The sequence below is a fragment of the Apiospora marii genome, assembly GCF_038362585.1.
Source record: "Apiospora marii strain CBS 49790 chromosome Unknown utg000005l_segment0_segment0, whole genome shotgun sequence".
Lineage (NCBI taxonomy): Eukaryota > Fungi > Ascomycota > Sordariomycetes > Amphisphaeriales > Apiosporaceae > Apiospora > Apiospora marii.
The window spans coordinates 3,763,938-3,779,362 of record NW_027117377.1 but is presented as its reverse complement, the minus strand read 5'-3'; the positions used below and the strand labels follow the sequence as shown (position 1 = coordinate 3,779,362).

General features: G+C 53.0%; 5 protein-coding genes across 5 annotated transcripts; 2 read left to right on the top strand and 3 right to left on the bottom strand.

Annotated features, from left to right (window-relative positions):
* Positions 1 to 140: 140 nt before the first annotated feature.
* PG985_009076 (T-complex protein 1) lies at positions 141 to 2,008 on the bottom strand (the record flags this gene model as incomplete). Its single annotated transcript, XM_066828844.1, has 5 exons — positions 141 to 230; positions 293 to 1,518; positions 1,571 to 1,779; positions 1,836 to 1,902; positions 1,984 to 2,008. 5 exons carry the CDS (start codon positions 2,006 to 2,008, stop codon positions 141 to 143), a joined length of 1,617 nt encoding a protein of 538 aa, XP_066683756.1.
* Positions 2,009 to 3,534: 1,526 nt separating this feature from the next.
* Positions 3,535 to 4,146, top strand: PG985_009075 (L-fuculose-phosphate aldolase; the record flags this gene model as incomplete). Its single annotated transcript, XM_066828843.1, has 2 exons — positions 3,535 to 3,600; positions 3,739 to 4,146. The coding sequence occupies 2 exons, from the start codon at positions 3,535 to 3,537 to the stop codon at positions 4,144 to 4,146; spliced, it is 474 nt and encodes a 157-aa protein (XP_066683755.1).
* A 47-nt stretch (positions 4,147 to 4,193) lies between these two features.
* Positions 4,194 to 4,433, top strand: PG985_009074 (uncharacterized protein; the record flags this gene model as incomplete). Its single annotated transcript, XM_066828842.1, has 1 exon — positions 4,194 to 4,433. One exon carries the CDS (start codon positions 4,194 to 4,196, stop codon positions 4,431 to 4,433), a length of 240 nt encoding a protein of 79 aa, XP_066683754.1.
* Positions 4,434 to 8,277: 3,844 nt separating this feature from the next.
* Positions 8,278 to 8,757, bottom strand: PG985_009073 (uncharacterized protein; the record flags this gene model as incomplete). Its single annotated transcript, XM_066828841.1, has 2 exons — positions 8,278 to 8,500; positions 8,639 to 8,757. 2 exons carry the CDS (start codon positions 8,755 to 8,757, stop codon positions 8,278 to 8,280), a joined length of 342 nt encoding a protein of 113 aa, XP_066683753.1.
* A 3,519-nt stretch (positions 8,758 to 12,276) lies between these two features.
* Positions 12,277 to 12,753, bottom strand: PG985_009072 (uncharacterized protein; the record flags this gene model as incomplete). Its single annotated transcript, XM_066828840.1, has 1 exon — positions 12,277 to 12,753. One exon carries the CDS (start codon positions 12,751 to 12,753, stop codon positions 12,277 to 12,279), a length of 477 nt encoding a protein of 158 aa, XP_066683752.1.
* Between the last annotated feature and the right edge of the window lie 2,672 nt (positions 12,754 to 15,425).

Below are 15,425 nucleotides of genomic sequence, written 5' to 3'. Positions count from 1 at the left end.
CAAAGCCTTGGAGTGCATCAGGGTTGGCTGCAGAGCCGTCATATTCATCTATCTCATTAGAACTTTGTCAGAACCAGATGTTGGTACAAAGGTATATGTAATGACTCTTTCATGGCCAGCCTTCAACGCCTCTAAACGGTTTATTCATCGCCTCCGCCCATGCCAGCGCCAACTTGCTGCGCCTTCTTGGCACTGCAGATGTCGTCTACCCTCAACAATAGGCAGGCAGACTATACGAATACGTTAGCTTGAACGAGTATGTGTATATATGAGTTTTGCAATGGGAACTTACCTCGACAGCTGTCTTGATGCTTTGCAGCTTAATAGCCTCAGGCTCCCAGATACCGTATTCCTTCATGTCGACAAGGGTACCGGCCTCGCCATTGATACCCCATGTGGTGTTGCCCTCGGCATGCTTCGCACGCAGCTCAGTGAGCACCCTGACGGGGCTGGCGCCGGAGTTCTGGATCAGAGTACGAGGAATGACCTCGAGAGCATCTGCCACAGCCTTATACGGCCACTGCTGCACACCCTCAATGCCCTTCGCCAGCTGGTTCAACCGAACGGAGACAGCCATCTCGGTGGCACCACCACCCGGTGACAATCTCGGCTGGAACATGACGTTGCGGGCCACTCCCATGGCATCCTGCAAGTTTCGCTCGATCTCGTTCAGGATGTCCTTAGAGGGTCCACGCAGCAAAATCGTGCAGGCCTTGGGCGATTTGCACTTGGTCAAGAATGTGAAGTACTCATCGCCAATCTTCTCAATCTCAAAGAGACCGCACTGGGTTCCAACATCGGACTCCTGGAGATCCTCGGCACGGTTGACAATAGTGGCGCCGGTTGCACGGGCTATTCTGTTGTTGTCCGTCTTTCGCACTCGTCGGATCGCTGTGACGTTGGCCTTGACGAAGTAGTGCTGTGCCAGATCAGACACACCCTTCTCCGTAATGACGATATCAGGCTTCACGGCCAAAATGGCATCACACATGGCCTTGATCTGCTCCTCCTCGATCTGCAGAATTCGGTTCCAATCCTCTTCCTTGCTGACTTCGATCTGGGTTTGCGACTCGCCCTTCTTGTACTCCAGCGGGCAGTCGAGCAGCACGATTCTGGGGTTCTCGATCTTGCGGCGCATATTGGGATGTGTGATATCTTTGTTCAGCATGACTCCGTCCAGGACACAGCTGTCCTCGATCTCGCCACCCGGCACCTTCTCCACGCGTGCATACCGCTTGATGTCGACTTCGCGCTTGCCGTTTGCCTCCCACGTAACCGTCCGCACGGCAGTCAGGGCCAACTTGCACATAAGGTCGGACCATCTTGACACAAACTTGGTGCCGATGGAGGTCGAAATCAGGTTGTTCATGGCCTCGTCGTCGTTGATATCAACAGGGAGAGAGATTTCGTCAATAATTTCGAGGGCGTCCTTCAGGGCCCGCTTGAATGCCGAAATGATAACAACGGGGTGGATGTTGCGCTCCAGCTGGGGGAGAGACTGGGCAAGAATCTCACCAGCTAAAACATCATCAGTATGTGTTGCTAATTCTTCAAGATATGGGTCTCCTACCCAGAACAATAACTGTTGTTGTGCCATCGCCGACCTCCTCGTCTTGTGTCCGGCTGAGCTCGATCATGCTCTTTGCGGCGGGGTGGGACACTTCGATCTCTCGCAGGATAGCATGGCCGTCGTTCGTGAGTACGATGCCGCCCATGGGGTCTAACAACATCTTAAGCATGGCTTTCGGGCCCAGACATGATCGAATGATATCGGCGACGCTGCGGGGGTCTGTCAGTCGGGTCGGATCGAGAACTGTGTGAAGACAGTAACGTACATCTTGGCAGCAGCGATGTTAGACATCTGTGCCTTGCGGCCAGTCTGCCTCTCACCACTCTGGGTGTCTAGCGAGTTCGCCGTCGTCAGTCCTGCCTTACTGCAAATCTCCAGGAGATATCAGGGTCCTAGCTTATGGAGGGGCTCACTCATAACGACAACCGGGGCCTGCATCTTGAGCGGCGCTGTTTCACGGGCTCTGGGGAAGTCGTTGATGGTTCAGCAGTCGTGGATTCTCGATGGAAGCTCGAAAATACCAAGTGAGGGGCTGGAGGGTCGATGTTCGCTGAAATTACAATCCTCCTGTCGGCCTTCTGTTGACTTCCACAAAAACTTTTGGCAGAGCTATCATCAAGCAGCTGCTGGAGAAACAGTTTTACCGCCTGTTTTTCTGCCTGGTACCTTACCTTGCTGTGTGCAGGCGTGTATGCCATGTATCTTTTTTGGTCCGTGCGCTGACATCTCATGGTGGGGGCGGGGAAGTTCAAGTTGTATATAATCAAGCCCATCCATCACCCATTCTCCCCCCAGAATATGTAACAGGAAGATGTTATTTACGTCACTAGCTGTATGGCATCATGAGGGTAGCTTTGGATTCTCAAAGTGCGCATAACGGTACAGTTCAGCGTCCATCTGGCCAGACCTTTACATCGAGGCAATATGTTCATCTCATCAACCTAGGTCAAAATCGGCATTGATGCGCCTCCATTTTCGCAGCTATTGATAATTCAGGATGTCTTATGCCTCTCCTGCAATGATAGATAAACTCTCTTCTGGGCTGACGATCCATCCGGGTCTAAGTTTCCGCAGTAGGGACATGGGCATGATTAGGACACTGGACTAATCAAAAAGCCAGACTCGCCGACAGCCGGGAACCAAGACAGCTAGATAACGGCTACGAAATGGTTAAGTAATCGGACTATTGCATTTACTTGCCGTGGACCTGGGTATTTACTACCCTTACTTATTCCATTAAAGTGTTATGAGTGTTGACAGCTTAGACCCGGTTGTTCTGGAGTCTTGCGAGTGACACTTCTAGTCTCTGGACATATTCGTAGATTTGTAAGAGGCGGTTGTATTATCCATGTTGATCGCCGTGTCGGATCACACCCGACACCGGGCCGGCTAGGAGCGGCAGGATCCGGCTCCGATAACCAGCCGGTAGTGGCGTCGGGATGCCTGCTTCGACAGCCCCTCAGCATCTAATAAGAGATAAGGGTCGGGCAAGTCCAACAGAGCACCGTTGCTGTCCCATCTTCATCTCACAACATCTTGGATAGTCGCCCAGTTCTCACCCCTCAGACTCGGTGAATTGCACATTTAGTTTCTAGTCTCAGCAGCCCACCCCCTAGCTATGGCACCGTCAACGATCTCGGAGCTTGCTCCAACTGTACTCCAGAGCAAGAAGACGGACGACGTGAAAGAGAATGGAGCGACTACTGTTGAGAAGGAGCAGACGCCACTCGAGGCCATCTCCCATGGCGCGGTGATGCCAGGTACACCTAAATCTTCATCTATCTTTCCTGTCTTCAAGTTCCAGGCCTGTCCAAAGGGGGCAGTAGGAATGATTTCATTACTCGTCCTCATGAGATCTAAGTTATCTATCGACGTAGTGGACTAGTATTTGATCTAATGCTCGAGAACTAGGCATACCGACCTTTCCATCGTTCACTGAACACCGGAAGCACATCCTGGTGCACATGGCGGCGACCTTCCGCTTCTTCGCGCGCCATGGCTTCACCGAGGGCCAGAGCGGACACATCTCGGTAAGCAACGCCGAACCCATGGCATTCTTTTCTAAGCGTTTCCTGTGGTCGCAAGCACGCTTCCCCAGATGCCATCCCCATAAGACATGTGGTCCGTATCCTGAAAGAGCAATACTAACGCCAGCCGTCTCGACATAGGTGCGGGACCCCGAGCACCACGGATACATGTGGATGAACCCCCTGGGCGTGCACTTCGGCCTGCTGACAGCGGGCCACATGATCTGCCTGGAGATCGAGACGGGCAAGATCGTGGGCGGGGGCAAGCCGGCCAGCGCGCTGACGGCCAACGCAGCGGGCTACCTGATCCACTCGGCGATACACAAGCGGCGGCCCGGGGACATCCACGCCATCTGCCACGCGCACACGGACGCCGGGCGGGCGTGGTCGGTATTCGCGCGCCCGCTGGACATGCTGTCGCAGGACATCTGCAACTTCCACGACGCGCACGCCGTCTACGCCAGCTACGGCGGCATCGTCTTCGCGGCCGACGAGGGGAGCGCATCGCCGACGCCCTGGGCGCCCGCAACAAGGGCGCCATCCTCATGAACCACGGCCTGCTGACCGTCGGCGCCACCGTCGACGAGGCTGGCTTCATGTTCGGCCTGCTCGACCGCGGCTGCCGGCACCAGCTGCAGGTCGAGGCCGCCGCCGCCAACGGCCTCAAGAAGAACGTCATCAGCGACGAGGAGGCCGCGTACAACTTCAAGATGGCCAGCGAGGAGCACGCCCTCTACCGGGAAGCCCAGCCGGACCTCGAGTACGAGTTCGCCATGGCGGGCGGGGAAGAGGCCCTCGCCAAAGGCTTCGACGCCTTGCAGTTGTTCACGTCATAAGAGGACTTGAACGGGTTGAAACCGGAATGTCCAGCCCCACCAGCCGGCAGGTTTTTTGATTTTGATGCAATTGTTATACGTTTGCCAAACACGCATGGGACTGCTTGGCCCTGTTTGCGGCGTACTGTGCAAATTTGCATATGCGGCCCTGGCCTTGCTGGATGGGACAAAATTGCGACAGTGGTAGCATTCATTCACATAGCCAAATAGCGTACAAACTGATTTCCCCCGTTTCCCCCCGTTTCCCGACGTATCCCGTCCGCTACCGTAAAGCCCGGCGGTCAGGCCCCTTCAGGCTGGAGACAAGAACATTCGACCGCTATTCCTCTCGTGGACCCGTAGCGATTGCTGTTACATACCACTAATACGCGTAGCACTCGCTCGAGAAAAATAGGGCCAGAACTCGGGAACGGGCCGCCCTACGTACCTATTCCACCAGACGGTGTCGATCTATTGAACATGCCAGCCCATTCTCCCTACCGTCCTACGAGGACGCCGGGGCGTGCGAGCTCCAGCGTGAGGCTCCATCGTGCCCCATCTCGGGGGAGTTCCTATAGCCATGTGTGGTTCACTCCCAAGTCCCAGAATCCAGAATTCCCAAGCCGTGCATGCCACTATACGCTGTCCAAATCGAATCGTACGTGGTGAAACAGCCGTCCAATGGCAATGATTAACGAGGATCAGAGCAAAGGTGGTATTCTTCTCTAGTTAGGTATGTAGTCGGTTTCGGTGAGCCAGATCTCACCCGATATAGCACGCTGCACACAGTACATACCGGTACACATCTTAGATATCTATCTTATTTGGGTGGTGTCAACGTCCGAAAAATGCTTAATCCCGAGTCAGGTCTCAGCCTGTCTGGGATCCTCTCGCGGCCGCCCCAGCTACAGAAACGCAAAGAACGAATACTGAGCACTTGCACGTACTCACTTCACTCGTAGCGGATGCCACTGGCTGGTTCTATTTTGATCCAAGGGAATCTGTATAATCTGTCCGAAACACAAGCACGTAGTACCACGTGGACCAAGCTCTGAACACAACGGTGAAAATTTTTCAACACTCTCACTCTTTACAATATGATACTTGTTTCCCGTCAAAGACACAATAAGGAATTCCAGTGTGCAATAAGATAGGTCCATCGCATCGATTACTCGTACCTGCGTTTCTGGACATACACACAGTGTGGACCTCGGAATCCGATCCGGGCGGGCATTTTCATCAAGATTGTTGGCTCCTCCCAGCCCCGGCCAAGCCAGGAGAGAGGAGAGAGCCAGACAGCCAGGAGCCACCGACCACGCTGCCACGCTGCCACGAGTTGCGAACCAGGACAAGGCCGCCAGCAACCTGTTCGATGTGTGGAATCGCTAGGAATGCAGCCCTGTGTAGGATATGACAGCAAAGGAGAGAGAAACAATGGAGTATTCCAGGGGACGGGTGGCTTCCCTATTCGCCTAAACTCGAGATGAATTGGATTTTTCTTTTCCACCTTTGCTGAAACGGCCATTTGAGTCACTATGGTGGGACCGCTCTCTATACTGTACCCAGAAAAAAAAAAAAAAAAGCCGGCAGGCCGGTCAACGGCGACGATGACTGACATATTAATATAGCCATACTATAATGCATAGCGAGCAACCGGTAGAAACAGGATAACTAGGACTAGACAGACTCACAGACGATGAAAATTTTCAAACAAACCTCACTTCGTTGTTGGATACTTTTAGTCACACCATCGCTGACACTTGGCATCTAGCCTGACCACGCACGACCAAAAGTTGGAAAAAACCACACAATACGGCCCCCTTTCGCAAGGGTAGCTGGTTGAGGCCGCCTCAGCTCATTGCGTTGTAAGTCGAGCGCGCTGTGGTGGTGCATGGTTGATGGTGGACACGCAAGGCATCAATGCGTTGTTACCTGTGAGCTTCTGGAATTCAGTAGTCTGTTCGGGGAAGATGGAATCGACCTCTCAACTTTGGTACGGGTCAGCCTTCCGCCTCACTACCGGTTCCACATCAGCCTCTTAACTCCTCTTACTCCAGTCCAATATCATGCGTTCCTACAATTCGGAGTCCACGATGGAAATCTCTTCACCCTGAACCACTGGGTAGAGAGAAACTAGGTGGAAGCTACTGTAGGTACGGTCAGGCAGATGGATGGTTCCTGCGCACTACCTCCGACAACTCGTGCCTTGCGTCAGGTCTCTCTGGAAGGGACAAACACAATGCGGTGATGCCTCACCTCTCGGTAGTCGGCGCCGGGCTGAGACCAGCAGTGGCTCCCTTGGGTCTCCGTAATTGGTAGTGTTCTAGATCAAGTGATACCGTGAGATCCTGGTGGCACCTGTCCGTCCTCTACGATGGTGACAACTAGTCAGTTGCACAACATGGATTCAGCATTCGACACATTGATGGTAGAGACAGAGCGTGTAGAGAATCGTCGTCGCCCTTGGCAAAGCCCCAGGTGCGCTTCCACGATGCTGCTGTGCTAGCGAGTTGTCTTGAACCGAGAGACCCACCGAAGTTGCACGGGTAAGAAGCAACGAGAGCGTTCCGAGCTTGGCATAGGCGACGTCTACGGTGTAGAAAGGTAAGGCATGCGATCGAAGATACCAACAAGCAAAGAAAATGACGCCAAGGCGTCGTCGGCCATCACCAATGTTTCGTATGGCGCTGAGACAATGTGGAAAGCGTCGTGAGAATGCTCCCTTCTCTGCCTCTTTGGAATGCCTCACCAGCTCGGCCGAGTGGGTTCTGGATGTCCCTGGGTGGAATTCCGTGGCTGACACGTTGGAAGCGTCGTATAAGATGGACGCAAGCCACTCTCGTGGGCGTTTTGCGTGTTTCTTTTTTGTTGCAGCTTCCCGACTGCGACTGCTATGTAAGCACAGTGCCCGGAAGCAGAGAAAGAAAAGAGGCTTAGCCAAGTGTTGCACAGAGAGGTTCGTGGTGCCACTAATTGATGAGACCCGTGGCGCCCCAGCAAAGGGCGTCCAGGCATTGGTACGGTACATCCGCGGAAACCGGCGTGGAAACGGTGCTCTGGAATGGCTTGACTGACAGCGACGATGAAGAAGAGGTGGCGCCGGCGCCGTCCGCAGTCAAAGTCAATGCCTACCAACACGGAAAATTTGGTTGCATTGCATTGCTTGTCACTCGTTCTCGTCTAGCACGGACATGTCATATCGGAAGACATGCAGTGTGATACATACCAGCCTGTCCTATGGCTTGCTTCCTCTCCCAATTGATGTCGTTTGCTGTTGTCGCGACGGGAAATACTTTACCCCTTTGCCTGCTTGGACAGTGGATCACTGGATGCAGCAAATTCAATACCTGGATGGGAACAGAAGCAATAAGAATGGTACGATGTTTTGTTTGGACGGATCCGGTAGATGGCATTTAGTAGCTTGGAGGGTGTTTGCTGCTGGACGATCCTCCATCGAGATCCAACACCGCTGTAACTGTACAAAGTCCAGTAAGCCCACAGCGGGAGCGGGACTGATCGCGAAACCGACAGGGCAGTCCCCGGCAGATCAGGGGTCTAGCAAGAATTATCCGACTCCTATTATTAACAAACCCGGTCAATACAGAGCCTTATGCACCTTATGTAATGGGCGCCTCAGCATCTCATTGGGCCCTCAACCCCCAAGTGAAACCAACAATCAACTTGTTGGTTAACCCGAGCCATCCTGCGATCGACTATGGATACAGGGCGACAGGGCAGAAGACAGGGCAACAGGGCCATGGCGATGCAGCAGGGCCTTTCGGGAATTTGCAAATCAAACCATGCTGCATGAAGATGGGTTACCTCGAACCGTCGACGACGACGTGTGCACTTAAATCTCGGGGTTCTAGATGTTAGCGAGGGACGACGAGCCGAGTCGCATCGCGCCTTGCGAGGGATCCTCTCGTTTGTCCGTTGTTGCATCAGACTCCATGCGTACCTCTCTCTCGCGGCACTCCCCGTTGTTTCCAATCGATGATCCACTGGGCTTGAGTCGGGATCCCTCTTGAGACTCAAGTGCTGCGTGCTGCGTGTTGCTTACCCGGGCGGGGTCGGTCACAAACGACTGACTGCAGTGTGTGCTTGTGTGCATGCCGGCATCACTCTACGGTGGGCCGGTGAGGTGAGGGAGGGAGGCATAAAACAATCATCGATCGTTTGAGGACAGCAAAGCCTCTGACGTTCTAGCGCTGACCTTGATGTCCTACTGTTTAGGGCTGGCGGGCGAAACAAAGTCCGTAGCGCCGACGACGTCCGTCGCGCATAGTCCCTGGAAGGCGCCGTCGTCATCCCTCTCTGCTGCTCCGTCGACATGCAGCAGAAACATATTGCGCAATTGGTGTCGTATTCGGTGGGAGGGATCGGCGCATAGCAGTGACGGGACGAGACTGCGACAGTCTTTTCTTTGTCCTGAGCGACTTTTTGGGCAGAGAACGCTGATCGGCGCCCGGCAATGCCTCATGCAACAATCAGTTGCACACATCATTGGGAGGATGCAGCAAGCAGCAGTAGGCTAGCATGTAGGCATTGCACCATGTATTGAAGTCGTTCGTTATGTGCAATCCATGTAAGCGCCTCTAGGCGGCAAAAATAAACAGAAAGGCAGCGAGTGTCAAAGCCCAAGCGAGGTCCTTACTGGGAGCACACCTCCCCCTGGGCCCTACAGGCTACCGGTGTCAAGACTCAAGGTCGACGGCGGCGGCAAATGAGGGAGACCCGAAGACGAGGTGAAAATTTTCTGCCAATGGCTGCGATTGGAGAGAAGGTTGCCTTGGTTCGGTCAAGGGAACATTAGACCATGCAGTGCGCGTCCCAAAACGCCCGAGTTGACAGTGCCTGTATGCAGCGCTCAGATGAGATGAGATGAGTTTACCTAAGGTACCAGGCAGGTTGGCTAATTGTGTGAAATCTCATGTCCAGAGCATTCCCGTACCGCGGACCCCGCCAGGGAATTAACAACCGCCCAAACTTAGCGATTGGTTGGCATGACAAGATGAAGAGAACAGACGAGAGGGAAAAATTCTTCAAACTTTGCAAGGGAGAAATTACCCATTGAGCTGCGGGTGAAATGACGCCAATAATAAACATCCAGACGAAATCGGGGTCCGGAGGTCTGAGAGAGAGTTCGCGTCGTAGTAATAGCGCTAGGCTATGCTCAATCGCTAACCCGGACTGTTTTAGTGAGAGGGGGGGTCACTTTGGGGGGTTGTTGATGGGTGATCGATCACGCCAGCCAGCCAGCTGCTGTTATTGGTGTTGTTACTGTAAGAAAAATGCTTGTTGGATCTTTTGACTTTGCACATTATTTTCATTAGCTAACAGGTGCATAACCTTGCGACTTAGCCCACCCAGCCGTGCTTTCGATGTCGCCTGCCGCTCGATCTGGACTTGAGTCTGGGCTGAAGAAGTTCAGTTGACTTTTTCCAATGGCTTCCCCTTCCCTGCCTGCCTGCCTGCCCTTCCCGAGCCTTCCTCGGACCTGGACTGCGGGATATTCTTTATTAGGTTTTGGCCTGGCAAAGTGCCAAAGTCAAGCCCCTCAGGCTTCAGGGACACACGATGCTTCGATCGGATCAGTCCACGTCAACAACGCACGCAGCTTTTCAGCCGGGAACCCATTGGTAAGCACAAGCGGAGGCACAGGCAGGTAGCACAGCTTAGCACACTTTACGTACTGTAGGTAGGCATATATGCAGGATGGCGTGCTGCAAAGGGGCGGCAGAAAGGGGATGCTTCGGGTATGCCGCTTATAAAAACTTACAGTGTGTACCTACATATGTCTCTGCCCGGTTCTGGAAGCCCGCCACATAGACACATCGAAACCGAAGCAGCCAGCAGAAAAAGAAGGGGAAAAAAAAAAAGAAAAGGGCAAGGCTTGAGAGTTGGGATCCAATCAAGGCTCTGGCGGCATTGGGCTCTTCAGCACGCCATTGAGGATTTGGCTGGTGACCTCTCTGTTTGGCTTTCTGACTTTCGACTAGCCCTTAAGCTCTACCCAGCCGTTAGAGGGATGATGAAGAGGAGGTCGTCCGCCCTGGGTTGGGCCCGGCTGGGCTGGGTTGATCCAGATGCATGGATGAATTTAGAATAGAGGTAGAGACCGTAGAGTTTGTCTAATGCTGAACCGCCGTATACTGGGCAAGGGTCCGGCCTGTTGGGTGGATGCTGTGTGAACTGGAATCAAATAGATGATAGGGCGAGCGAGAAAAAACCTCTCAAGCATAATAACTCGCGACTATGCCATAGGTACCCGAGAGACGACCTTAAAAACACCCATTCCTACTGGACCGGTTGCCGGAGGCGCACATTGACATTGCATGCTTGTCTATCTGGTGGTTGGTTGTACAAACAAACCAGGCCCCCTGTGTATGGGTGTGTGTATGCGTGCATGAGCGCTTTTCTGTTACATAGCCGTCGACATGATTGCCACGCCTCACAGACTCAAAAAGAGCCCTACGCCGGAGCCAGCGGGTAGACCCTGTGCCTCACCTAAGAGTCGCCAGACAACAGGCCAGATCCCTGGAGGGCAGAGGGTGAGTCGCTTCAGGCTACGGCTCTATGCAACGAGTGGGAAAAAGTTAGATACACAGCAAACATTGGCAGTTAATGAATGATTCAATGGGCCATTCAGGCAACCTGATTGGTCTGAATGTCGGGGCCATTTCCATAACCTTGAACCTCCCCTGTGGAAAAAGACAACAAACTTGATACATAGTGTCGTGACGACGGTCTAAGGCAAGCCCAAGCCCTTTTGCCCGTATCGGCAGTGGCCGGTCTGGAAAAGCGAGATCGACTCTGAACGACTCTGGGGAAAAATTAAGTTAGCATACCCATTGTTAGTTCGTGGAGCCGTGGGCCTTTGGGCTAGTATTTGCCAGCACACTATTGAGTATACCCCATAACTATGCGAGGGTATCTCCACAAACGCGAGACTCCCAAGTGGAAGTCGGGCCATTTGGGTGCTGATCTGGGGAGAGCTCCTGAGTTCCCCATCGGCATACGTATACCTAGCTCGCATGAGGAGGCTGCAGATGAATTAGTCATGGTCACCCGGGTTCTGGGCTGGGCATCTATTTCCCATGCGTTCGTGACCTGATTCCGAGAGGGGCTGGCAACTGTGTAGTACGAAGTCACTGTGCGAAGGGGATGATAGTAGAGTTTGAGATCAAAATGTTCTCATATTGTTTTGCTTGCCTGCCTGCCATCTGTCTCTTGACAAGAAGGCAGGAGGGTGATATATCAATAAGCTAGTCTAAATCGCCAACGAGCAGCCAAGGTTCGGAGTGATACTCGAACTTCACTGATAAAAGTGAATGTGCCCCATCGGCACGCTGCTTCGTGGCCCTCCATCTTCATGCCAGGTTCCTCGCGTTTTTCCCCGCGTTCCAGAACCCCCCAATGTCCAAAAGGCGTCGAAGGGGCGGCCCAGGCCTCTTGGGGCCAGGACTCCCTGACAGCTCTTTATGCTGTTCCGCTAAAATCACAATGATACTCCGATCTGTATCATAGTACACCGTGGTCCAATTCCAGGTATCCAGAGTGCGCCGCTCGTGTAGAACATCAGATGGCCGATTCCATGCCTTCCCTAAACTTTTTATGATGCTGAGCTCCGGTATATGCTTTTATACAAACAGCTGTTCCATACCATCCTCGGGTATGGCCCAATGTTCAACTCCAATGTAACAAAATGAAAGCAAAAAACAGTAGTCGTTGTAATGAGTCGTGTCGTTGGTTGAGTCATCCGGAAAACCGAGATGGGGTATAGGGTTGAGTGACGAGTTAAATCCAATTTAAAAGGCAAAGTGATGCAAAAGAAGTTGAGTGGTGGTGGTGGTGGTGTTGTTGTTTAATAAGAGCGGCGGCGTTGCACCTTGGCGTGTTCGAACGAGCTGGCGTAGTCCCTCAGCTGCTTCTTGGCCTTCTCTGAGAGTCGTTTAGAGTCGCTGCCAGTCGAGGAGTTGCTTTGTAAAGAGCACAGGCTGCTGTGAGAGCTGGAGGGTGTAAGGGCCCGGCCAGACGAGGCCGACATCATCTCGGACCTTTGGGCCAGAGGGGACTGAGGTTGAGGTGTAGAGCCATAGGGCTGGGCATTGGTGAAGTCGTATGCTGGAGAGAGGTAGAACTTTGTTGATGACTTCGAGGTGGCCCACGAGTGTGACGAGGCAGCCAGGCCGGGCGAGTTAGATCGAGTGTTCATCATGGTCGAGGGAGATGACGATTCAAAGTCCGAAAGTCTGCAAGACTCGGAGCAGTAGGTAGCACCGTCTGTTTGTCTGTCACAGGACAGGCAAAATTGGTGGTCCCAGGACTGATCGAAAGACATTGTGACTGGAGGAGGGGTTCTCGAGTGAAGTGGTTGTTGTAGGTAGGTGTGGTTCGAGTCGATCCCCAACTACAAGAGTTTATAACGCAAGGTTGGCTGGTAGGTTGACCTAAACTGTCCAATATCCGACTTGGTATTTACTGGTGATCTTCAGTTTCCAAGGCGGGTCGAAAGTCTATTAAGCAGGGCAGAGAGCAGAGTCGACAGTAAGATGGTAGGATTGTTCGGTCTGGAAGTAGTCTGGTATGGTGTTGCAGTTGTTGTCTTCTTGGGAGTCTGTGATCTTTAGAAGTATGGTAGTGTCAAGTTGAAGAGGAGCAACGAGGGTGGTGAAGAGTAGAGCTGTATCAAAATAAATAGAAAGAGATGCTTCAGGAAGTGGAGGAATAGAAGACTCATATGTATTGGAGATGTTCAGTGACTGGACGGAGGCTTGCCAGCCAGTCCCCCAAGTACCTGGCGTAGGTGAATCAGCGTGAAAAGGTACTTGTGGACTTTGATCTTCGGTTATCCTTCTGCAAGATTCCCAAAAGATGGTGTGCTCAGCGTTCTGCTCAGCGCAGAAGACCCATGGGCCAAGTGACATGGAAACCGGCCAAAAGAGTGGACCACTGCAGTAATGGTGAATTCAAGAGAGCATGCGCTACTGGAGTAGGGGGTGTGCTTAACAGAGACCAGTCCCAGGCCGGAGAGGGGGTACTTGCCAGCAAGGCCATTCCCACTCGCAATTGCAGGTAGCGTGCTCCGTGAGTGCTCTGCCTGGCAGACGACCCTGATGGGCACTCGCATGAAGAGACTCATCAGTCCTCACGCAGTCTCGCAACAGCCCAGTTCTCGCACACCCCCCATGCCTAGCTAATGTATCATCCAAAGCCAGTTAGCGCCTGCAGTAGCTTGTCGGTAGGGTGTGTGAGTGCGCAGCAAGGGGTATGCCAAACATTGGGAGGACACCGGCGTGCACCGTCTAAAACAGAGTCGAGCCTCGAGACAGAAGAGTTTTCCCTTGTCCTCAATGGTCACCAGGGGTGGCACGGACTAGCGCCGGCTGAGAGCAGGGGCCCTCAAGGGGGGGTGTCGATCTGCTGAAGCAAGCCCCACGGTGTGCTGCTATGGCTAATCTCCCAAGTGGACGAAAATCCTGCGTTGGGTGTGCCGACAGAAAATCTGCTCGCCCTCGCGGACCACGTTGAAGCTGCTGGCTGCCCCCAAAGCAAGCAGGGATACTTGCAGAGGCCCAGAGGGTTACGTCGGTAGCCAAGAAAAGCACGAAGCAGGCTCCAGAGTACGTACATTCCCGGACTCACGCACTCACTCATTCTCGCAGCACCGTGCAAGCGAGCGGCTGTCTCTCCCCTTCCGTACTGTGTTTTAGGATTCTCGTTCTAGACTGTGGACTGTGGACTGTGGACGTACGTACGTGCCTGGGTGTGCGCCTTGGGCGAATACCTACCGTGCCGTTTCTGTGTGAATCACTAGGTGAGTGACTGCTTTCGATATGTTGAGCCCGTTGCTTTTTGCCTTCTTTCCGAACAGAGAAGAGGCCGCATGGCGCTGAAGACAGCCAGATACACAGCGACGGTGCCACCGAAGACTCGCCCAGTCTCTCTCTCTCCTGCTCTACCAGGTTGCAGCGTACTTGGTTGTCTCGCCTGCATGTAACTTCTCACCACCACTACCTCCCAGGGTTACAGGAGAACCGCCCGTCCCACTACTGTATGGTCAGTACGGAAATGGGAAGTGGACTGACGCTTCACAACGTGGGGGTTTCTCCTCACTACCCCAGCGGCAAATTGAATGATGGTCTGATATTAACTATTGCATCTCGCCATGAAACTAGCAATTGCGAACCACCTGACGATTGATTGATCGCTGGGGGCCTGATATGAGCTGGACTATGTTGAATAGGGAGTAGGTACTGTAGCAGCAGCAGTGGTTGGAGTGGAGCTCCTTATGTCGTCTTTTGCCTGGGCGATTATGTACGAAGCAGTGCAACGCCAACGCCTGGTGCAGCGGTTCGCTGATAGATGCATGCTCATGTTGACCACAGTCGATGGTCCAGCCAGCCCTTTGTCTCTGTAGACTGCCATATCCAAGGGTGGTTTACCCGCCAATCGTCGATCGAATGGTGTTGCTAGTCTTAGTCTTTAGGCTTGGTGTCTAAGGGGCACGACACGACGCAGCGAAAGCCAGCTATGAACTACATGCAATCACACCATACATGTGGACTATTATTGCATGGCCATTCTGATATTACGAATCTGTTACGGGTATCACGAATGGCAATCAGGGTCAGTGTCGTTTTCGCAGCAAAAGAAGAAAAGACAAGAGAGGCAAAAAGAAAAGGGAAGAAGAAAGCTCGGAATCCGTGCCTGGCAATTCCATCCTCTCTGCATACTCCAGCTTGCTTTGTGCAACCTCAACCCCCAGAGCCGGCAGCAGCCCTCTCTTTCGAGTCGCCCAAGCACTGCCCGTGATGATCGCGGACAACATGACTGAACCTATAATCCCCTGTCTTGGGAGGCGAACGTCGAAAAGATAACCATGGAATCGTCTATCTATCTATCTACCTATCTACCAACAGTATCTAGCAACCTTAAAGTTTCTCCACCCATCTGAGATACCGGCACATCACATGGAAGCAGCATCCCGTCACGTTTTTCCATGTTCCTTCA